Source organism: Haliotis rubra, unplaced genomic scaffold (genome assembly GCF_003918875.1).
Source record: "Haliotis rubra isolate DU_JTF1 unplaced genomic scaffold, ASM391887v1 Scf124, whole genome shotgun sequence".
NCBI lineage: Eukaryota > Metazoa > Mollusca > Gastropoda > Lepetellida > Haliotidae > Haliotis > Haliotis rubra.
The window spans coordinates 535,019-560,039 of NW_025765159.1; the positions used below are offsets into that span (position 1 = coordinate 535,019).

Below are 25,021 nucleotides of genomic sequence, written 5' to 3' on the forward strand. Positions count from 1 at the left end.
TGTGTCTGCCTGCCTGTCTGCTAATGACAATATTCAATACAATAACTGCGATCACTGACCACATGCAATTTGAACTTAACACCAATCAGGCTATACACCATAAACAAAACGCATTGATGTATGGCCCGAGTTCGGTCTCTGTCACATTATGTAATTACACAGACAGGCAGGTGTGATACTTGAACACATGACATGTTATGATGTCTGTTGATTGCAAAATGTTATACACAAAAATGAGCATGTATTTACAAAACCCAACATCTATATATACACACACAATGAGCCGTAAGGACATCTGCAAATGAACCAGCCGTTACACTTGAGTGCACACCCACCCGCTCTGACTGGGTTCGGCATCTCGGCTGTTTCGCTTTCTTGGGAAGTAAACCCAAGTACACAATAATGCACTTTTTGATTTTGCGATTGTACGCTTTTATAATTTTGTTTATATGTTTTTTCATAACCAGCAATGTATATTATATGTCATGAATAAGTGATAATTGTGTTTTAATTATGTTTGATTTTTGGTTGCATGTGACCTTTAAAACCCTCTCCAAAATAACACAAGAGCAGAGAAACACAATGTATTTAATTTCACTGATCATCAGATGAATAACCCTGACTCAGACCTGTAGACCAGAGTTCGTGCCACTATATACTGAACAGGGGCGGTTGGGTAGCCTTGTGGTTTAAGCTTTCACTTGTCACACTGAAGACCTGGGTTCTGTTCCCCACATGGGTACAATGTGTGAAGCCCATTTCTGGTGTCCCCCACCATGATATTGCTGAAATATTGCTAAAAGCCGCATAAAACCATACTCACTCCACTCACTCACTCACTCTATACTGAACAAACAAAAGATGATTATCATAAGTAATTTTTTAAGTGAAGACTTCTTTAAATGTGTACTGTATATACAATTGTTTCATGATCACTTATTTATCGGTTTGTTCATAATTAAAATATACATTTGGCATTTTATTAGAGTAAGTTTCATGCATTATAGAAAGTTAAAAGTTATCCCTATCGAGAGTTGAGGAGTATATACATGTGTGCTGACTAGATCGTCAAGTTGGATACTACAATCCCAAAATATAATACTCTACTAGCAATGTCAACGTCATCCTGATTCTTTTATGTTGCTAGAGTTCATGTCAGGGCGACCGCCTCCGTGGTGTAGTGGTGAGAGCGTCCACCAGGAGAGCGGAAGGTCGCGGGTTCGATCCCCGACCGCATCATACCAAAAGACGTTAAAATATGGTACTTGTTGGTTCCTGTCTGGCTTTCGGCATTAATGGGTAAAACAAGCACTGGTCGGCTCAGAGTCAGTATAATGTGTCTGAGTGGGGTATTCATGCTTCACAGTGGCGTGGTATCTCAGTGGGCTGGCACTATAAAACCAGCTTTACTCTGGACTAGTACAAGCAGCCACACATACACATACACACGCATGCACGTCATCATATGAGCGAAATATTCTCAAGCACGACGTTAAACCCAATTTCACCTCACCTCATGTCATGGCAGAATGACTTTAGTAATGTGAAAATATTGGTGGTACTTCGTGGGTTGTTTTAGTAGAACACTGTCTAGATAATGATCGCTGTGGTCAATAGGTTAGTGACAAGAGGCAGACAAGTAACGACTGTATTATTAATCATGGTGCCATTGTAGTTTTGTTGCATTAGTGGTAAGAATTGTCGCGATACAATATTCCGTGCAAGATGTAATTTTCTTTGAACATGAAGGAGTGCGTAACTTGTGTTTGATCCGTGCATGCTGTGTGCACCACACCCTCGTTAATTGACAACCATAGCTGTCAACGCTGATTGATTACTTGGAGACAGAAACCTACAACCGATTAATTCGTCTTCAATACAGAAAATTATTTGTTTCATATGACTAATTTATTGACCAGATGTGATCAGATTGTATTTCATACGATGGTAGACAGACATATTAAGATTTAAATGATATTTCTAAATGTCATGGCAGTTATTAAATATGGTAATGTTGGAATAATGGGATTTTTTATTCTTATAATGATCAGTGTTTTCGATTTACAGATGTTGAGGGTTAGATCCAAGGACAGCGATTTAATTTGAGTTGATACAAGATGCTGTGTAAATATCAGCCACTTTCAAGCAGGAGAAGGGGAGATTGCATTTCCCCCACCACTACTAATCGGCAATAATGTTTCCATGCAAATGTGCATCAAAGGGAAATATATTACAGCAATCGTTTATTTTGTTTTCTGATTTCTCATAATTCATGCATTTATACTCAAGTATCAAGTCTAAATATCAAAGCAGCTCAATGGGAATCCATCCAGTCTTGGAAATTCTGCTGAATATGCAAAAATCACAAACTAACTTGCGATTGTCATCATTTGAAATAATGACAGGTTAGATGGTTGTAGTGTGAGGCTCCCTGCCATGTCATCCACTTCTTTCTATTTGGGAACGGTAGCCTTGTGGTTAAAGTCACGTCACAATGTAAGACCAGGGTTTGATTCCCCACATGGGTACAATGTGTGAAGCCCATTTCTGGTGTCCCCACTGTGATATTGCTGGAATATTGGTAAAGCTGCATAAAACCATACTCACTCACTCATTCCGTGATTTGAGAACTGTTACAAAATGTGGAGATATATATTTCAAGTTCATACATGGTTCATTGTTTGTATGTAAACAATTGGTAAACAATTGGTCAAGATTAGTATGAATGTCAGATTGACTTCTGGAAACAGATTTTGATGGATTTCTGCCTTAGGTCATGGCTCCTTTTAGGTTATTGTATAAGGTCAAGGTCTTTAACAGACCGTCTTTCTTAAGATACTCCCTCAAGCTGTGGTAGTTTGTATATTTGGATGGATTACATGATTCATTATAATTAATGCATGTAGGAAAAGGTTCTGTGGCCTTTTTAGGTGACCATGACCTATTTTAATGAGTAACATATTTCTGCCTTACACTTTCACTATTGATTATGTTTTCCTTTCTGTCAGATTTATTCAGTTCCAATTTGAAGCAAATGTTGACATACGGAGAATAGTTTCAGGTTTGTTTCTTTTATATGTTGTTTAACGCCGAACTCAGCAATATTCCCGTTATATGGTGATGGTCTGTAATCAATCAAGTCTGGACCTCCCAGTCTAGTGATCAACATCATGAGCATTGACCTACACAATTGGGATACAATGACACTTGTCATCCTAGTTAGCAAGCCTGACCACCCAATCCCAGTCGCCCCTTAAAACAAGTAAGAATTGCTGAAGACCCGTTCTAACCCTGATCGTTATGGGTGCTATTTCAGTGTTATTGCCCTGAAGTGCTACTAAACAATGAGTACAGTTGCCCTTCAGTACTACCAAATAGTCTCAACCGCCTCCGTGGTGTAGTGGTTAGAGCGTCCGCCCGGAGAGTGGAAGGTCGCGGTTCGATCCCCAACCGCCTCATACCAAAAGACGTTAAAATTTGGTACATGTTGGTCCCAGCCTGGCGCTCGGCATTAATGGGTTCAACAAGGACTGGTCGGCTCGGAGTCAGTATAATGTGTCTGAGTGGGGTATTCATGCTTCACTGCGGTGTGGTATCTCAGTGGGCTAGCACTATAAAACCAGCTTAAGTCCGAGCTAGTACAAAAGCCGCACATACACATACACATACACATACACACGCATGCACGTCGTCATATGAGCGAAATATTCTCAAGCACGACGTTAAACCCAATTTCACCTCACCTCGCCTCACCAAATAGTCTCCAGCTAGTGGACCAGCATGCATTTCGATGTCTGTGCATGCTACATTGCCCTAGGTCAAGGGCAAGGTCACACTGACACTGATAACATTATCTTGTAAATCCTGTTAATTACAGAAATGAAACTATGCAGGTTTTCATGTCCGTGTATTAGGCCTCAGCTGACCCTGTGTTTTACCATAGATAGATGGCCACAGATAGCTGTTGTTATTGCTAATCACTACATCTCATTTAAAGTGTCTGCTGGTGGGATTTTCAAGTCAAGTTGTAATAACCATAATATTTAATATAAAATACATTTAGGGGTTCCAAGACTTATGGCTTTGTCGAAGATGAACATGGTCTAAAATGGATTTGTATAAGGTGGCCGTGGTTGACCATTGCTTTGTCCATGGTGTACCATGGATTTGTATGAGATGACCATGGTCGACCATTTTTTTCTATGAGATGACCATGGTCTATCATGGTAAAATCACCAATAACCATGTTTTACCATTGTTTTGGGTGACCATGGTCTGCCATGGTATACCCAGAGATGCCAACCTCTACGATTTTATTGTAGTCGCTACGAATTTTAGCCTCAAACTACGCCAATACGACTGCTCTCGAAATTCTGCGAAATTTGAATGCAATTCGTTAAAATTCGGATATATTGACAAAACATATACTTCCGTTGATTAAATACATTTTCGCCAAAAAGAGATGAGAAGAAGAAAGGTAATGATGATAATTAGGAAATCTGCTGTTGATTAAAGAACCACTAAACTTTGTTTTTGTTACTCTTTTAACCATTACATATGAAGATTTGTGGTTAGTCTTATCACGGAACACCAAATTTATTCTTTGAAAACTTGTGGTTAATTAATACCGGCGATTAAAAGTGGCCAAAAATTAAGCCTGCTTCCCTCTAAGCCATGCCAATGAAACCACAGACAGGTTTCGTAACTCTGTCACCAGAGCACTGCAGTGGCGTCATATGAGGAGCGATTTTCAGTTAGTTGTATAGAAAGTGTGTAGCACGCTCATCATTTTGATGATTTCGACATGAGCGGCGACATGCCGAATCGTTGCTTTGTCGTCAATTGCCCCTAGGGTTCGGGTGATGGTGTCACCATGCACAGATTTCCACAGGATCCCGCGGTTCGTGCTAAATGGGTTATGTTTGTGAGTCGCGAAGCGGCGTTGTGGAAGCCTGAAGCGATATCTTACTTGTGTTCAGATTGCTTCCGCGGAAGTTAAAGAATCAAAACTACTTACTAGTTATAGTAAAATATGTATATGATTGATGACCATAAAGATTTTCCATAACACAACTTGTAACATAACGATTTCTTCCTCGAAGTGAGGTTGTGGTCGAAGTAACAATAATATTGTAAGTAGTATTATATTGACACCCACCTGGCTGCCAGGAGAGAAATTGTTATGTTATACGCTATGTCATGCAAAATCCTATTGGCCATCAATAAAATACATATTTTACTACCAGTAGAAAGTAGTTTTGATTTTGTAACTTTCGGTGAAAACAAACCTAAATAGCATTTATCCACAGACTGGCGGATGTTCCCGACAGAGTAGCCGCCATTTTGAAAATCGTAAAGTCTGTTAGAATTAATGAGATTATAGTTTGTTTTCATCAAGTTAGAAAATCAAAACTACTTTCTACTAAATAGTTAAATATGTATTGGAATCATAACCAAAAGGATTTTGCATGACACAACTTATAACATAACGATTTCTTCCACGGAGGCGAGGGTGGGGTCGAAGTCACAATACTCTTGTGATAAATTTCTTGCTACATTCACATGGTTAATGTCCACTCACCAGTATGTAGATACTAGTCAATAATGCGTCTTTATATTTGGTCTTATAATCCTAATTAGTTTATTATCATACTTTTATGCATTTTGAAACTAAATAAAAAGCTGGCGATCTGCTGATACTTATAGTGAATTTATAACAGAACTGTAATATCTAGACATTTTATAGTTTGCCAATGTGAATCATAATTAGCACACACACCCTAGTGTATGTTGTCTGTCTCATTACACTTCACGGGCGAAAACAATGATTCTGTTGAATGCTACGACAAATGATTAAAAACAAAATGCAAATATTAAAATTAAAACAGATTAAAGTTATAGGAACAATATCAGGCCATTACCTTGTTTGAGGAATGTATCCATCAATATCCACAAAACTGTTCCAAATGATGTGTCTTTTAACAGTTTAATATCACGAAAAAGTGATAAATCTTTTCAGGTATTGGTGTATAGTCTCATTGGTCACCCAAGATAGCACACCTGGCAACTAATTGCATAATGTCCGCCTTTCATTAAAAACAGTAATTTAGTTAGCCAATAATGGGCAATCAATCAATGTATTGCGGTTAATCCTTTGAAAGAAGGGCGTTGTTTTTACGCAGAACCCGACCACGGCAGAGTGTATTCAGTATAGATTAGTAAATCTACATACATAAACACTACCTTTTGACAATTCCACTGTGTAAGATAAAAGTAATTAATCAATCAGCGTGTTATCGGTTAATCCTTTGATCGATGTTCATAATGTTGAATATTTACTCCAGACACAAGAAATGCCAAATGGGAACCTTTGTCGGGTAATCTAAGTGTGTTACCACTAATTATACCTGTTATAAATTCATTAACTGACCATCAAGTGAATGATGACAAATAACATGTGTAGGTTTATACCACCTAACCTCGGGTTACAACAAGGGAGTATTAATTGCTGTATTGCATGTGAAAACTTATGGGCCGACACTGTTTTGAGAATACAAACAGATTTTTACATGACATGATTAAATATCGAGGTAAAAAACACAGAAATGGGATCAATTTGGATCAGTCATTATACAAATAGGGCCCTAACGACACCAATCAATTGTGACAGAAGCGTCTATGAAAACAAGTTGTAACTTCGGAAACTAGGCAAAGCAGGAGACAAAATTAAATGCCAGTAGATTGTGAGAACATATAGCTTTCATTTTCCACAACAATTGTCACGATTTCAGGTTTATACAAGCCTGTAAACAAGATAATTTACCCCTAAAATGTAGATGAATTCTGCATCGGCCCTCAAAGCTATTCCTCATATGGCGTCACAGAGTCGCCGCTCTGATTGGTTGAAATTTAGTTCGTGGGTGAGAATTGTGCACTGTTGTCAAAAGGTCGATTTAAGTCAATTAAAGGTCGAAATGAGTAGTTTTAATGGCGGGGTTTCATTTATAACGATGCCAGTTAGTGATTTATGTATTTTTACCCCTAGGGTTTATGTGACCTTTAAACTTTGGGGTTAGCATCTCTATACTTTGGGAAGAAATGTAGGTGACCTCTGTTCAGCCGGAATACCGTGGTAATACCATGGTTTTCCGTGGTAAACTGTGATAAACTGTGATTATTAATAGGCCACCGCCATATGGCTGGAATATTGCTGAGTCGTTGTAAAACTAAGCTCACTCACTCACTCACTCATCATGTGCCTTTATGTAGCTGTGAGTCAGTGAGTGAGTTTGAATTTATGTCACTTTTAGCAAAATTCTAACAATATCATGGTGTGGAACAACAGCAACTGGCTTCACACATTGTACCCATGTACAGATACTGAACCCAGGCCTTCTGCGTGACAAGAGAATGCTTTAAGCACTAACCTACTGCAACTTCTGGACTAACGTTCAGTGTCTAATGTATAAAATTTTGGTCGAAACAAGTAATTCCTTTTGAATTGTAAAGGATCCCCTTTGAGTTGGTAGATTCAGAACCTGAGGAAATCTAGACTTGTTCAATTAGAAACATTGCAGAAAGCTCTACACCAATCTCCGGTGGATTTTAAAGTCACGCGATCGATCACGTGTCGCGATACATAATTATCAGCCTTTTCATAGCATTACCTTACCGCGTATGCTACGTTAGCTGACTGGTCCATCAAAATAAACAGTAAAGCTAGCTACATCTATTTATCGGAGCCGGTCTGGTATAATTTTACTATCAAGACTTTGGTCGATAAAGTCTTAAAATAGGAATCGGCATGTATAATGCGTGTATCGACGATGTATCGATACATTCTCAGCGACCCTTATGAAACAGTGGTCCAGGACTGAGACAGCTCTTCCCTCTCTGTGGCTCTGCTGCCTTGGACACAAGAATTTCACGAGACAAGCTCAACATTTCATTCACTAAAATACATTTGATGATGTCAACTAACTCTGAGGTTGTGTTTCAGGTTGTTTGCAGTAGATGTCCATCTCCAACACCAGAACTCAAGAAAAGGATTGTGGAGTTACTAAAAGGTAATGGACGAAGTTTAAATGTTTCATGTCAGATGATATAGTTTTGATGTCTGAAACCTTGACAGGTAAAAACTATAGTCTGTTTGCAGTGGAAACGTACCGATGAATTTCACTTTAAGCAAAAAGTAAATCAAATAAAGTGAAATTAAGATTGCGAATCCTCATAATTTTACCTTGCCAATTGAACATTTAAATCTCAGAATTTTATTCAACTTAGGATAAAAGTTGTTTAACAAATGATCATAGATTCAAATCGATATTACTGGTTTGTATTACAAGGGGGTAAGCGCAGTAGTTGGAACAGTGAAACAAATGCACGTGCGGTAGGTGAAGAGCGTTAACTTAGAACAACCCTTGTCGTTCTCGGTGTTTCATTTGATATGCATACCCCCTTGTAATACAAACCAATAATAGCGATGTGAAACAATGATCGTTTGTTAAACAAGTTTTATCCTAAGTGGATTAAAATTCTGAGATTTAAATGTTCAATTGGCAAGTTAAAATCATGAGGATTAGCAGTCTTAATTTCACTTTATTTGTTTTACTGTTTGGTTTAAAGTGAAATTCATCGGTACGTTTTCACTGCAAACAGACTATAAGGACAGAGGACCCCTATTACTAATTGGAAGGGTCCAGATATTGTGAAGGTCATTAGGTGTAATGATACGGTGTGGTGTAGTGTACTGTAAGATGTGAGAATGATGTTTAGAACAAGATGTAATAGTTATGTTTAGAATAAGCTGTAATAATTATGTTTGAATAAGATGTGATAGTTATGGTCAAAACAAAATGTAATCATTATGTTTAGAATAAGATGTAATAATTATGTTTAGAATAAGATGTAATAATTATGTTTAGAATAAGATGTGATAGTTATGATCAAAACAAGATGTAATAATTATGTTTAGAATAAGATGTGATAGTTATGATCAAAACAAGATGTAATCATTATGTTTAGAATAAGATGTAAGAATTATGTTTAAAACACTATGTATTCAGCGGCGTCCGTACGTACGTCCTGATTTTTGTTAACGCGATATCTCATGAACTGTTGTACCCGATGTCTTCAAATTTGGTGACAGCCTACATTGGTGGATTAACCTGATACCAGTCGATTTTGGTGACCTTGACTTTATCTTCAAGGTCACCACAACACTTTGACCACTTTTCAAACTTATTTAAACATGATATCTCATAAAAGATTGCGCCCAATGTCTTCAATTATGTCGACAGCCTACATTGGGTGATTATGCAGACACCAGTCATTTCAGGCATCTTGTATGTGACCAAAACATAAAAAGTAGTAAATATGTTATAAATATTCCATTCTTTAGCGGCGGGGGACATTGCCATATCGCAAACACTTGTTATGTTTAGAATCAGATGTAACAAACCATTCAAAAAAAGTAGGGGATATTGGATTTACAAGATTGATAAATGCAAGTGATGAAGCCAAGGAGGAAACCGATGATGAAGAGAAATTAAGGGAAAATGTGACAATTTATTCCATTCCTTTCGAATTGTTTCATCTGTTTGGATATACATTAGTATATTACATCACATATGCATTGGCATTGGCTAGTGGTATGCTTGCAAAATAGAATATCCTCTACTTCTTTTTAATGGTATGGTTATGTTTAGAATAACATGCAGTAATTATGTTTTGAATCAGATGCAATAAATATGTTTACAGTTTAGAATAAGATGCAAGAATTATGTTTAAAACAAGATGTCATAATTATGCTTAGAATTAGATGTAATAATTATGTTTAGAATAAGATGCAGTAATTGAGTAAAAAACTGGAACTTTATACTTATTTAGAAATATTTGGTGTAGTGAATATTACCATTTGTCCATCAGGACAAAGTACTGGAGGCACATTTCTGCATCTTGAACCCCTCTACTGTTGACGACCGCCTCCGTGGTGTAGTGGTTAGAGCGTCGGCCCGGAGAGCGGAAGGTCGCGGGTTCGATCCCCGACCGCGTCATGCCAAAAGACGTTAAAATATGGTACTTGTTGGTCCCTGTCTGGCACTGGGCATTAATGGGTACAACAAGGACTGGTCGGCAAGGAGTCAGTTTAATGTGTCTGAGTGGGGTATTCATGCTTCACTGCGGCATGGTATCTCAGTGGGCTAGCACTATAAAACCAGCTTAAGTCTGGGCTAGTACAAGCAGCCGCACATTCACACACACACGCATGCACGTCGTCATATGAGCGAAATATTCTCAAGCCCGACGTTAAACCCAATTTCACCTCTCACCTCACCTCACCTCACCTCACCTCACCTCACCTCACCTCACCCTACTGTTGACCCACTGGACAAATAGCTGGTGTGTCCACTAAACAAATCCCATGCACGAGAAACATATCCAGCCTGTCCACCAGACAATGTCAGTAAGCATGAATCAGGACAGTAACGATACAATCAAGTTGGACATATTATATATCTTCATATTTTGTTATTTAATGTTTGCCATAAGAAGCTGACAAAGTATCACTGTAATTATGAAATGATTTCAAACTGGCCCTGAATATTTCTCCTGATTGACATTGTCTGCACTTGTAAACTTTCACAACTATATATACTTTTGAGCTGTCATGTCAAAAGCTGTTGTATGTATTCACAACATGTCTGTGACGTACCTTGAGGAACAAACACAGATCAGGTGACCTGTGGAGGCACATATATTGGGGATCAAGGTCAGAGTAGGTCCATCTGTTGTTGATTAGATGAATTGAAGAAAGTGGATTGGTTGGTCGGGTTCTGTGGCTGATGGGTCATCTTGACGGAGTGGGAGGAGTCATTGCTCATGCTTTCACTCTCTGGTTTGCTATGACAAGGCTGCTGAAGCAGATGACCCTATGATTAACTGGTGCATAACAAGTAATTCCATGCTGATTTTTGTTCAACTCGTTTACATGATGATAACTTGAATTATGACTCTTGACAGTATAAAAGTGATCCAGGATGATATTCGCTTTGCGTTAAATTACAAGTGATTTGAAAAGGCTATGAAAAGGCCGTATATTTATTCAGAAACATTTGTACCAAACCTGGATGCTGTTGGACAAAGCAACTTTAGTGTTGAGGTGATCGTAACTCCTACAGTTTAACATAGACTTACGATAGTCGTAGCTTTAAGGTTGTTTAGTCATAGCTTTGGGATTGTTTTGTACAACAACACCATGGTCTCATTTGTCTTGAAACAGTGAGTGAAAGAATATTTAGTCTTGAACAAACATTAGATTCATATGATGACATTGCTGTTTCTTATCAGATCCTTGACATAATGGAGCTGGTGTTTAGCCCTCAGTATTTATGAAGAATGTATTTGGAAACAAATGCTGATGTGAACATTTGTTAGTGACATTCTCTGTTGACATCATAAACATTGAGGGGCGGTGGGGTAGCCTAGTTGTTAAAGCGTTGGCTCATCACGAAGACCCGGTTCAATCCCACATGGGCACAAAGTGTGAAGCCCATTTCTGGTGTCCCCCGCCGTGATGTTGCTGGAATATTGCTAAAAGCGGGGTAAAACCAAACTCAGTCAGTCAGTCAGTCATAACATTGACTATATAATAAGGTGAGCTACGATGACATGACACTATTTATTCATTACTGAAACTCTGTTACAATCATTTCAGGCTAAAAATTTGAATCTCGAAATTTTGATTTCCTTCAATATTTGTAAATTCTTAGTTGGTCAGATCCATAACCAAGTAATTAAAAAGAAACACCTTGCATCGAACAAATAATTGTTTAGGATGCTGCGTAATCCTTGTTGAGTCATTAAGTAAATACCAATTTCAAACACTTTGAACAAGCAGCACTTGATGTTCAATTATGATAAAAATCGCCAACCACTGTCACCTCATAAAACAGGTTCGATATTTGGGGACGGAAGCGGCTTGCTACCCACTGATGCTGCTCCAACAAAGACGTGGCTGGGAGGCAAATCAACAATCAGAATCCCCATCTGATATGAACAAAGTTTCAGTTATATTTAAGCGTGTCAAAACTGAACGGCTTTGCATCCCTCGAGATGAAGCGTAGGTCTTCCACTCAGATCTGGGAGTTAGCTGAGAGAAAAACACTCCCAAGTTAAATGCGTGATCAATAACGCTCTTAATTCATCATTATAGAAAGCACTTGAATATCACAATCAAAGGGGGAGATAACTCATGGTTGTTTCTATCAACATGGCTGACACTGAGAAGAGTATTTTCCTTATCTCTGTGTGCTGTGCTTGTTTCAAAGTTTTTGAGCCGGCTTCATGATTACAAAGTTTAAGAAAAAGAATGAGGGATTTTTTTCTTAACTACATGATTGAAGTTAGTTATTTCTAACAGAAAAAAGTAATTGAAAATCGTATGTCGTAAGGCTAAACCTTAAAAGATTGTGTTGTCTTCCTTGATAAAACAGTATCAACTGATCTACTAATTGGAATAAAAGCTTTGTTGCTTTAAGGCACTTGCGTATGGGAAATAAATCATGGAAATTATTTTCTAATACCTGATACCTTTGTCTGGTGATGGTAAAAGTATGGTCGAACAATGATGGATCTTCTTTGAACATTTAAGTTGGCATACCGATTTTCCCCTGCAAATCTTCGAGAACACAATAGGTCGGCAGTGCCCATGCTTGCTGAATATTGCTGGAAGGGTCGGCTTAGAATAGGAATAAGATGAACACAATGGCCGTTAGTATTAGAATAAGGATGCTGCAAAAAGTAAGATGTGTGTAAAATTATTTTATTTCTAATCCTTAAAACTGCTGAAGTCTTTGATGGCATTTTTAGTAGGGGTGACTTTTAGAGGGAAGCAACGATTTGTTGGACTTGATCTCGAGCAACATACTATTGCAATAGTTTATTTTCTCCTTGAATTGTCTCATTTGAAGTCATTTCCCAAATTAATGTGTACTTTATATGAAATAAAAACAAGTTGAAGTAGTTTCAGTCTCTTTTAATAACTGACAAGAAACTTGAAACCCAGATCAAGTAAACAGTTAAAACAAACAGGGTGGATAACTCAAAATCAAAGTGAACGAATCTGGTACTTCCTGTATTTTGTGCTGCCCATTTATCACCAGAAGTCAATTACTAATCTATCGATAGTCACACATACTATCGATACATCGATAGTTTTTGTTTCTACCATCGACTAATTGCTATCGGAGACTCAACAATTGCAAACAATCGATAGTTCGATGCATCATTACAGCCCTAATCTTTAGAGCAAAAAAGCAGAAATGATTTTGTTCCGTCTGCTTCTGTTTCAGGGTTGTGCTATGTGCCATTGCTTCGATCAGAAGACAACACAACAGTGCCTGTGATTGGTCAACCATGGTCACCTGACAATTCCTCAGACCTGACCAGGTCGCAGGTGAAGAAGAGTCCCAAGGACCCTACCCTCGCTGTGAGAGCCCGAGCAGGTCCTATGTCCCCATCTCAGGTGAGATGAGGAAGGAAGATGATTTACATGATGAATATGTCCAGATTATTTTTCAATGCATTTCTGGGTTGTGAATATTCATTAAAAACAAAAACTATACAATGCAAGCCATTGGTTTCATGTTAGAGGATGTTAAGCACGACATTTGATGTTATTCTGACAATTGGTGAAGTTTTCGCCCTAATTTCATTCACTTCAGAAACTTCAGACTGAGTAGGAATGTAAAGTCAGTGAGCTTCTTTGCTAGAATAGTGATGATTACTGCAATAGGGTAAGACTGCACCCCAAAATCCATAATGATTTCGCTTATGCTGAAATTACTTTTACTTTCTCCAACTATTATCTTTTCTTAATGTAACAGGAAACTGTCAGGGACAGTCATTATTTGAAACTCTCAATCATACACAATCATACTCTACACAGCAAACTGCAGTCTGTTAAATATAATTGAAGCGAATCATACCATGACAATTTGTTTCTAAAGAAATAAATACAGGACATAACAAATAGATATATTTTCAGTGAACATGTTGAAAAGTTAGTTGCTGGACAAAAATATCTGTTTGGAAATTAATTCCAATTCTTCTGGGGAATTTTATGCACAATTAGTCTTAGTCTCGAACTTGAGAACCTTGGCAAAAGGAAACCATATTTATGGGAGAGCTGGCAGGTAAGTTTGAAGCAGAAATAAGATTCCATACATAGTGTTCAGCATGACACCCAAAACCAAACCCTTTGTTTGCCAGCACCGAACCAATGCTTGTAGGTTTCAGCAAACATCTCAAGACCCTCATCAGAATGTTCTGTAGACTTCAAACTGACACACCATTTTCTGACTGCAATACTATTCAAAGCAATGTTCAATCAAACTGGTTATAAACACACACTTCCATGTCCAGCATCTGTTCCAGGCCAAGCTGTTTTACAGGCAGTGGATGGCCCCTCCTATCAACAGTCCTGTAGGGGACAAGAGGACGGTCACCATGATCAGGCGGCAAGATGGAGAGAAAGGAATGGAACGGATTGGAAGGTTCACTATTTCATAAGACTATACTAAGGATTTGTCCTCATGACTAAAGAGTCGAATTTAAATGTTGCGAATTGGCGGAAGCCCTAGTTATATAGATAAAGCTATCCCAATTTGAATTTCAGGTTGTTAAAAGGAAGGTTTCCAATGTGTTGTCAAAGCAATTGCTGTGGAAAGCAGGACCAGTCTCTCACTAATTCACTAACATGGGATTTATGTGGGAATTTGTTCCAGGAAGAAAATATTTGGCTATTCAGCAGCCCCTTTAAGAGAAGTAGTAAGGCCTAAAAAAAAAAATGTTGTGGTTCTGATTACCCGACAGACCCTTGAATTCTGGTGCCGACCCTACTTTTTTTAAGCGGAATGAATAAAATAAGCTTTCAGATACCATTGTTTTTTCCCGGCACCAACAGATGTCCGTCATTCTGATAGAGAAAGTCGATATGATGGCCGCAAGCTTGATTGAATAAACAATTACACATTGATAAATGTGTTATTAGTTTGTACTTTACTTCTAAAAAAATATGTAAAAAAAAAAGAAATTCCCACCTACCTACCTTAAATTTTTAATAGGTGTAATTGGAACCACAACATTTTATTTATTTGGCCTAACTAGGAAAAGTATTCTGAGAACATCCATTTGTCATCATTCTACAATGATTAAGCATCTGTGTCTCTAATTTCAGACAACTGGCTCATGAGATGCATATCCCTTGGTTAGAGTACTGGGAATTCCTGGATGAATTTGTGGACTTCTCCACAAATGAAGGCCTTCAGAAACTGGAAGATCATTTCAAGAAACAACAGATATCAGCTGTCTTCTCCGAATGTCTGGAGAACTTTGGCCCTCTGAACCTGTTGGATAACTCCTCTGTGTTCTGTAACACATCACAAGGGGATCTGCAGTCAAGTCTCTTAGATCCAAAGACGAGGTTGTTAATCCAGCCAAGTTCCTTGTCCTCAATGAGCAATAATCAAGAAAATAGAGGTCCGGAGGAACTGGAAGAGAATCTGCCCGAAACTGTAGAAGGTTCTGAAGGGTCTGGATCCATCTGTGATAACAATAACAAACCCAAAGGGTGTAGTACAGACTCAGAGAAAGAGACAGAAGGGTCTCAGGGGAAAAGGGATGTGTGGTCATATAGGGAGCCCGCGGAGGGCACAGAACTAGAACGGGAATCTCCTGAAAAGAAGGCCAATGTGGCCTCACCTGAGAAAGAAGGTACAAGTAAGAGTGTTCTGAATTCAAGTCAAATCATGAAAACCATTAGATTTGGTAAAAAGGAGGAAGAGAAGAAGTCGGATCCATGGGCATACCGACAGGGCCTTGGAAATACAAACACTGACAGATCTTCACCTTCAAAGAATGAAAGCTTTTCGAGTCCTTCAAGGTTGGACTCTGAAGGTAGTACAAGCTTTGATGATAGTGTTTTGGCAACATTTTCCGGCATGAAGTTATCAAGTGGTGATGAGGAATTTCACACCCCAGAGTCCCAACCGAGATCGGACAGCGAGTCTTTCAGAACACCGAACCAACTAGATGTGTCTATCAATACAGCAGTCACAAATCTCTGTGATGATTTGAAAAGGAAACTGGTTTTTACACCAGAGCAACAGTCATCTCTGTCAATCGGAAGGATGGTTGGGTGTCCCTATGGTAAAATATCAGTTCCTTTGGGCAATTCACACCATGCAAATGATGCCTTCCGTATTCTCTCAAATTCCAAAATGTTGGATCTGGATGAGGAGGAAGAATCTTCTGATCAACCTGCTCCGGTGTTGGTTGGCCTTGACCCCAGAACGGCAGGGTCTGACCCTTCTTGTCGTAGTTGCAAATGTTTGGGTTCTCAATGACTCTTTACATACATCAAAAGTAAATAATGTTTTCCTGAACACCAAGGTCTTGCTAGAAGATTCTAAGATGAGGAATCAACTTCTGAACATCGAAGGTCCTAAACTGATGACCATTGACATTTCCTGTGATGAAAAATATACCACGAGACAACGAACTGTGCCAGTACAAGCCCTCTTTTTCCAGGCTTCAATGACCCCAGTGAATGTATATATTCATGGGTAGGTTACTCATTTGGTTTCTATATAGTGTTGTCTACAGTGTCATTTTGAGAATGAAATAAGGGAGGTTTTACTACAAGCTCCAGATCAGCCTCTACAATGTCTGTCTGACCTCACTGGTTCCTGGGTCAGTCTGTACAATGTCTATAGTGTTAGTGGTTTCAGACTAGTCTGTTTCATGTCTGTATAAAAGAGTTCCAGATCAGTCTGTATGAACCCGATCCAGATCAGTCTGTACAATGTCTGTATAAACCCGATCCAGATCAGTCTGTACAATGTCTGTATAAACCCGATCCAGATCAGTCTGTAAATGTCTGTATAAACCCGATCCAGATCAGTCTGTACAATGTCTGTATAAACCCGATCCAGATCAGTCTGTACAATGTCTGTATAAACCCGATCCAGATCAGTCTGTACAATGTCTGTATAAACCCGATCCAGATCAGTCTGTACAGTGTCTGTATAAACCCGATCCAGATCAGTCTGTACAATGTCTGTATGAACCTGTTCCAGATCAGTCTGTACAAACCGCTCCAGATCTCTGTACAATGTCTGTATAAAACCGTTCCAGATCAGTCTGTACAATGTCTGTATAAACCGGTTCCAGTTCATTTGGTACAATGTCTGTATAAGCTGGTTCCAGATCAGTCTGTACAATGTCTGTATAAACCGTTCCAGTTCATTTGGTACAATGTCTGTATGAAGCCGGTTCCAGATCAGTCTGTACAATGAACTGGTTCCAGATCAGTCAATATCCGTATGAACCGGTTCCAGATCAATCTGTCAATGTCTGTATAAACCGGTTCCAGATCAGTCTGTACAATGTCTGTATAAACCGTTCCAGATCATTTGGTACAATGTCTGTATAAACCGGTTCCAGATCAGTCTGTACAATGTCTGTATAAACCTGTTCCAAGATCAGTTTGGTACAACCTGTCTGTATGAACCGAACCCGTTCAAGATCAGTCTCTACAATGTCTGTATGAACCGGTTCAAGATCATTTGTTACAATGTCTGTATGAACCCGTTCCAGATCAGTCTCTACAATATCCATATGAACAGGTTCAAGATCAGTCTGTACAATGTCTGTATGAGTGAGTGATTTTAGTTTTAGGCCACACTCAGCAATATTCCAGCTACATGGCGTCGGTCTGGAAATAATCGAGTCTGGACCAGACAATCCAGTGATCAACAGCATGAGCATCGATCTGCGCAATTGGGAACCGATGACATGTGTCAACCAAGTCAGCGAGTCTGACCACCCGATCCCGTTATTCGCCTCTTACAACAAGCATGGGTTACCGAAGGTTCATTCTAACCCGGACCTTCACGGGCAATGTCTGTATGAACGGGTTCCAGATCAGTCTGTACAATATCCATATGAACCGGTTCAGGATCATTTGGTATGAACCGCTGTATCAGTATGAAAGATCAGTCTGTATGAACCTGTTCCAAATCAGTCTGTACAATGTCTGTATGAACTGGTTCAAGATCAGTACAATGTATGAACCCGTAAACCGGTTCCACATCAGTCAGTACAATGTCAAGTATGTAACTGGTTCCACATCATCTGTACAATATCCGCATGTACTGGTTCCACATCATGTACAATCTGTATGAACCGGTTCCACATCAGTCAGTACAATGCCTGTATGTACTGATTCCAGACTGAAGCATGCCAGGCCGGACCTGGACGTCCTTTGCGAGCAGTGAACCGGCCAAGAGTGAACAGCGGCAAGTTCCCATTGATTGAGAGATGGTTGCAGAGAGTGTCCTCACTGGCTAACGACAACAAGCAGAGGTAAGACATCACTAGCCGGTTGACCTCAAGTTCTCGTTTTAACCTGTATTGCAATTTGACAGGAATCAATAGTGGTCACATGAACAAAATTACATACCATCACATTAATCCAAGGTGGAAATGTATCTCCAGCAAGGTATGTTGTGAGTGAACATGTAATGTGTTGATCAGATTCAGTGACTTGCTTGACTGCATGTCGTTTTTAGGGCTGCTCAATATAACTGGTTTACCGGTATTTACCGGTTCAGACATGAAAACGATACGTATTGCGATACGCTGATCGAAAACCGGTATTTTGACATGCATTCGGAAAACTTCGTAACACTCGGAAATCTTCGGATATTTCCGTTTTTTAAATTGTTCCTTTCCTTGTTTCATTTGTGCCAAACATTATTTACATTTTTATTTTGTCAAGATTAAAAGTTTTTATTAACGCCTAATCAAGCATTGTGATTTTGTTGTGTTTTTACTTTATAAATCAAGCATTAACTCGATTATACATATTTTTTGTTAAAGAAAACTTCTTGCAATATATTGCAATACATATCGCAGTACATGCTTTCGCATCGCAATTTATCGCAATATGAAAATTCCTTGCAATACCCACCCCTAGTCATTTTACGCCAACAGATGGATCACTGCTCACAATGTTAAGCACTGATCCAAACCTCCTCATTAACAGGCTACCATCATCAGGGATTTACAGGACGCGAATTCCTGCGTCCTATATTCATAAAAATTGACAATGGACACAACAAAACTTATTAGCACCTCCACAGGGACGCAGAAAAAGTCCAAATACTTTTTGTAAAAATTTCGATCAAGTAACAATAAGTTATCAATGAGTCTGCTACTACCCGGGTTATGGTATTATTTGCAATTCAATTACTGTAACAATGTGATGTTCATGATACACAATACAATAACAGTAACTGAATTACAACAATATTACAACACAGTATTAATAATAATATTTAAGTGTCTGGGACCCCCATTTGTAGTCCAGGACCCTTGAAAATTAAGAGTGTGAGTCCCAGGGACCCTGAAATATAGGACACAAGGTAAAGCCCTGCGTCATATAGCAGGAATATGGCTGATTGGTGTGTGAAACAATGGTTTGTCTCATTCGGTTTTATCTTTTGAGTTAAGTGTGGTAAATCCACCCCCTCTCTTCCTGTTTAGGTTGGATTAAACTAGTGGTGTCCAACTGAAGGAAAGGTCTGATCACAGCCTGTAGCAAATTAGTCTGTCAGTCACCCTGGAGTGAGTATTCTGGGATGTAGGACAGTGTGCCAAATAGTTTCCAAATTTTGCTAGCCAGACAGGCTAGCAAGCCTGAAAGTTACTGGCCCATAAAATTATTCACTGGCCTGAAATTTGAATGTAGACACGGATTTCATCATTAAGCTGCTGATATGATGAACATTCTTATCAGGCCATAATCTTGCATGATTTAAGAGTGTATTAGAACTTATCAAGTCGGAGAGAGTGATATACATGTATTTACAAAATGACCCCATAAATTTCACTAGCCAGTCGGGCCAGTGACTAGAGATTTAATGGCCTGACTGCATTTTTACTAGCCACGGGCTAGCGGGCCAGTGGCTATTTCGAACATTGATGTTAGATGCCTGTTTTGTTCATATTGTATTAGCTATGAGGGGCGGTGTGGTAGCCTAGTGGTCAAAGCGTTCGCTTGTTAAGCTGATGACCTGGGTTTGATTCCCCACATGGGTACAATGTGTGAAGTCCATTTCTAATTTGGGGATCATATCTCAAAATTTCCTGATAAGTACCATTTAATGGATTCGGAGTGGAAATGTTAGCCTAATCATAAAAGGTAACTGCAACTCAGTCAGCTCTTAAAATTCATGGAGCAAGTTGAAAAATGGAAAACACATGGAATTGACAGACTTTACAAATCAGAAAATTTTAAAAACGGCAAATTGAAACTGAAATCCAAGCCCTCACTATCTCTGAGTAATTCTGTGGTTTCGTTTATCACTGACACACCCATTCCCTTTGATTATATCTCATCATGTTAATCACTGTCCTTTAAAACACAGAGGTGACAGAAGTTATCTCCCTTTAGTCATCAGTCTTTACAGTCGACTTTAGATTTATCACCATCAGTAAAATTACATGTTTATTTGTCTTCTAGTTTTTATGTATTTATGTCTATTTAAGATCTTAAAATTAACAGAACTGAAGAATTATCAACGTCAAAATTCTTAAATGGGTTAATTTTAATAAAAATTGCCATGTCTGTTATGGATTTCATAGGTTTGTTACAGTGTTCGGCCATGTTGTACATGTTCTATTTGTAGACAGACAAGGCATATCTTATTCCATAAAAGTAAATGTCAGTTACATATGAAATAAGAATTTTGATACACATTTTTTCTCAGTGAAATACTTCATATACATCTCCAAGCACCTGGCCCCAGGATCATTGTGTCTAGGTCAGAAAATTGTTTAGCACGAAGTAAGTCTGTGTACTCAGTGGCAGACTTAAGACTTTAGATTTTCTCAAAGAAAGTCTTAAGTGTTCAAGATCCCCAATTTAAGACACAATTTATAGTCTGTTTGCAGTGAAAACGTACCGATGAATCTCACTTGGCGATTTGGCAAGGTAAAATTATGAGGATTCGCAATCTTAATTTCACTTTATTTGATTTACTTTTTTGTTTTAAAGTGAAATTCATCAGTACGTTTTCACTGCAAACAGACTATAGTCTTAAGTCAAAACTTTAAGAATTAAGACAAAATATGGACTTAAGACACTTCCATGATCCTGAGGCCAGGTCTTCTGTGGTAACTTGAGATGTAATGTTAGATGAGAGGCAAGAGCCAACTGATGTATACCTAAGATAAAGATGCAAGACAATTCTCCACTAAGGCAGATGATTCTGGAATAAGCTCCTTGCAGCTCTTTCCAGATCTTTCTGTTTGAATCTAGTACAAGTCTAAACATGGCACACCACAACTCCTCACTGAATATCACTTGTACAATGTTTTACACTTGGAATATTGAAAATAAAGCTGCCACTTAACAACATTTTGATTGTTTCTTCTTGTTCTTCATGCTTTGACGCCAATTCAGGCCGGTTCGATTCCCCACATGGGTACAATGTGTTAAGCCCATTTCTGGTGTCCCCGCCGTGATATGGCTGGAATATTGCTAAAAGCAGCGTCAAACCATTCTCACTTACTAATTCAGTTGTGCAGTTATGTCAGCTAAATGTGGGTTAGAACCCGTAGCTATATGTGTATTGGATGTTTAACACTGTAGTAAAACCCTTGAGCACTTACAGACAAACCAAGAAACAATATCAGGGGAACCTGGATTAGAACCCACGATCACAGTCTTCTGACAAACAACGTACTCTTAATATGATTCAGTTATATTTGGGAATTGGTTGTTAACATATTGATATAATTCCAAAGGGATCTCAGTTAGAATTGGTCTTCAGCAACCCATGCTTGTTGTAAGAGGCAACTAACAGGATTGTCAGGCTCTTTGAATTGGTTGACACATGTTATCATATCAATTGTGGAAATCGATGCTCATGCTGTTGATCACTGGATTATCTGGTCGAGACTCAATTATTTACAGACCCCCGCCTTATAGCTGGAATATTGCTGAGTGCAGGGTCAGACAACAACAATTATTCCAAGGAGCACATAAACATGTTTTTAAATATAGTTCTCTTATTTGATATGCTTTTGCGTATAAACAAAACTTTTCAATATTTTTTTTCGTTTCAGTTGGCCTAGTCCAGCCCGTCTGCGACGAGAAGCATTGGACAAGGTCAGTACATCACCTCGTGGTGGAGGTATTCTCAGTCCACTGGTGTCCACCAGCCCCTACAGCCCACAGAGGTCAAGGCCGTTCTTGTCCTCCCCTCTCATCGGGAACTGGACGCCCAGGGCGGCCCTGTTTCAGTCATCCCCGATGGCTCAGCCGGTGTCTAAGCCAGTTGAAAAGTTTAAGCCGGACTTGGACTTGTCAGCAAAGGAGAAGGACTCTTCCCATTAATGAAAACTTTGTACATTTGTGTATAAGATTGTCATTAAATTATGTAGTTTATTACTTGTTACTCTGAGTTCTGTTGTAACCTGTGTACATGGAGGATGAAGAAGATTCTTTATTTCTGAAAATGGACAAAATGAAGACTTCTCAGACTTCTCGTGTCAGATGTTCATCATGTTCATTCTTAAGATAATGAGGCGGTGGGGTAGTCTAGTGGTTAAAGCGATCGCTCGTTCGTCACACCAAAGACCTGGTTCGATTCTCCACATGGGTACAATGTGTGAAGCCCATTTCTGGTGTCATCGTCCATGATATTGCTAAAAGTGTCATAAAACTAAACTCACTCACTCACTCACTTTGAAGATAAGGAGGTTGTGAAAAGTGCAGATATGATTAGATTCAAATCCAGAGAGAGAGAAAGAAAATGAACTATTTTAATATGTCATTTCAACATTTCATTAAGCCAACATCTGAATTTGTTAAGGGAACCCCACATGTTCAGAAAACAGTAATGTACAGAAGACCTTTGTAAAGTGCAACGGAGGTTCATTTTTCAGAAAAATTGACTTGATAATGTACACAGTTCCCTCTTCTTGCAGCTCGGTGATTACAAATTATGTCTCCCTCATAAATATAATATTTGCGCTAACCAAAATATTACCACTTAGGACTGATAATCTGTAACATCTTGTACAACCCTTGGTTTTATTCCTACCTATAATTGCATACTGTCATTCCTATATTATTCAAGGGGGAGGTGAGATTTGTCTGACTTTATGGCATTTCAAGAATCTTATTTCTTGAGGTGCAGCCGTCTGAGGCACTAACATTTACCAGTCAGATGTGCTTATCAGGAACCTAAAACCATTGGTTTGAATCCCATGTTTCAAGGCCTCACAACATGGTATGTTGGTTTCACAAGTCCGTGAATTGATCTTCAGCAACCCATGCTTGTCGTAGGAGCTGACTAACAGGATCGGGTGGTCAGGCTTGCTGACTTGGTTGACACATGTCATCGTACCCAATTGCGTTGATCGATGCTCGTGCTGTTGATCACTGGATTGTTTGGTCCAGACTTGATTATTTACTGATCGCCGCCATGTAGCTGAAATATTGCTGAGTGCGGCGTAAAACTCGCTCAAACCATGCCTTTGTACTGACTGCGAGACATTGACACAAACTTGAAATTGAACTAGCTGGATGCCTGTCGGAGCCGTTTGCAAAAGGTCTTGGCCTCAACTTGGAAGCTTTCAACCTTTCGTACTACTGACAAGGGGGTCATTTCTCGCTGTAATTATGTCCCCAGCTTGGTTGCAGATATTAGTGAAATATAACGTATGTCATGTCGGACGGTATTTCAAAGGCGGACATGACTGTATTTACGCCACTTGTAACTGGCAGAAATCGATCTATTATTGTAGTTAAGCCCATGGTCAAGGGAAATAACACGCATCATCAGTTTGGGTAGATTGCCTGCTTGTCATGGAAGATCCGGTAATGCGTTATGAGAATTGAAATATTATGTCTGTCGTGTATGCGAATACAAACTGCTTGGGTGGTATTGCTACAAGGGAGGCAACTCCGTTAGGGAAATGGTAATAGAATATGTCACCTGTCTGGTTTCTAGCGTGAGGCGGTTGAAATGTGTCATTATACCCCGGTTTTAGTGGGAAAGCGTACTATTATATGTTTAGTGGAGAGCCATTTCCTTGATGTTTTACCAACATGAACAGCAAGATTGTTCGCGCTTCCTGTACACATAATGTGTCCTGAAACTCAGGTCTTCTAAAAGACAATCCATCATCTTTTAAAACAATGGGACCCAAGGCCGACTCGTCAGTTGTTGAAACTGATAATATTACTTCTTGGGCCTTGGTATCTCCCAATCAAACCCCGATCTAAAACCTACAGCGTAATGGCTTTCGTCCGTCTGAGACGGCTCGGAACCCGTGAAGGTCCGGGTTAGAATTGGTCTTCAGTAACCCTCGCTCCGGTGACGGAAGTGGCGATCAACGCGGGATCGGGTGGTCAGGCTCGCTGACTTGGTAGACACGCGTCACCTTATCCTAGTTGCGTAGATCGGTGCTCATGTTAACTTGTTGATCGCTGGATTGTTTGGTCCAGACTCGAATATTTACAGACCGCCGCCATATAGCCGGAATATTGCTCAGTGTGGCGTTAAAGAACGCACCAACCAACTTAAACCGCTTGAGTGAATGGGTTTAGTTTTACGCCGCACTCAACACTGTTACAGCTATATGGCGGCTGTCTGTAAATAATCGAGTCTAGACCAGACAATCTAGTGATAAACAGCATAAGCATCGATCTACGCAATTGGGATACGATGACATGTGTCAACCAAGTCAAGGAGCCTGACCACCCGATCTCGTCAGTCGCCTCTTACGACAAGCATGGGTCACTGAAGATCAATTCTAACCCGGATCTTCACGGGTGTTAGACCGCTCGATGGTTGAGAGACTTTGATAAAGTCAAAACATTGATCACACAACAGTCTTGTTTCCTGCTGATCGGGTTCCGTCCTGTTGCGCAACTTAGGACAAT

At 39.2% G+C, this 25,021-nt stretch overlaps 1 protein-coding gene across 1 annotated transcript; it reads left to right on the forward strand.

Moving 5' to 3' along the window:
• Positions 1–15,032: 15,032 nt before the first annotated feature.
• Positions 15,033–22,526, forward strand: LOC124266202. The gene is made up of 3 exons (XM_046701006.1): positions 15,033–16,625; positions 18,293–18,426; positions 22,195–22,526. The coding sequence occupies exon 1, from the start codon at positions 15,255–15,257 to the stop codon at positions 16,404–16,406; it is 1,152 nt and encodes a 383-aa protein (XP_046556962.1). The 5' UTR covers positions 15,033–15,254; the 3' UTR covers positions 16,407–16,625; positions 18,293–18,426; positions 22,195–22,526.
• Positions 22,527–25,021: the final 2,495 nt, after the last annotated feature.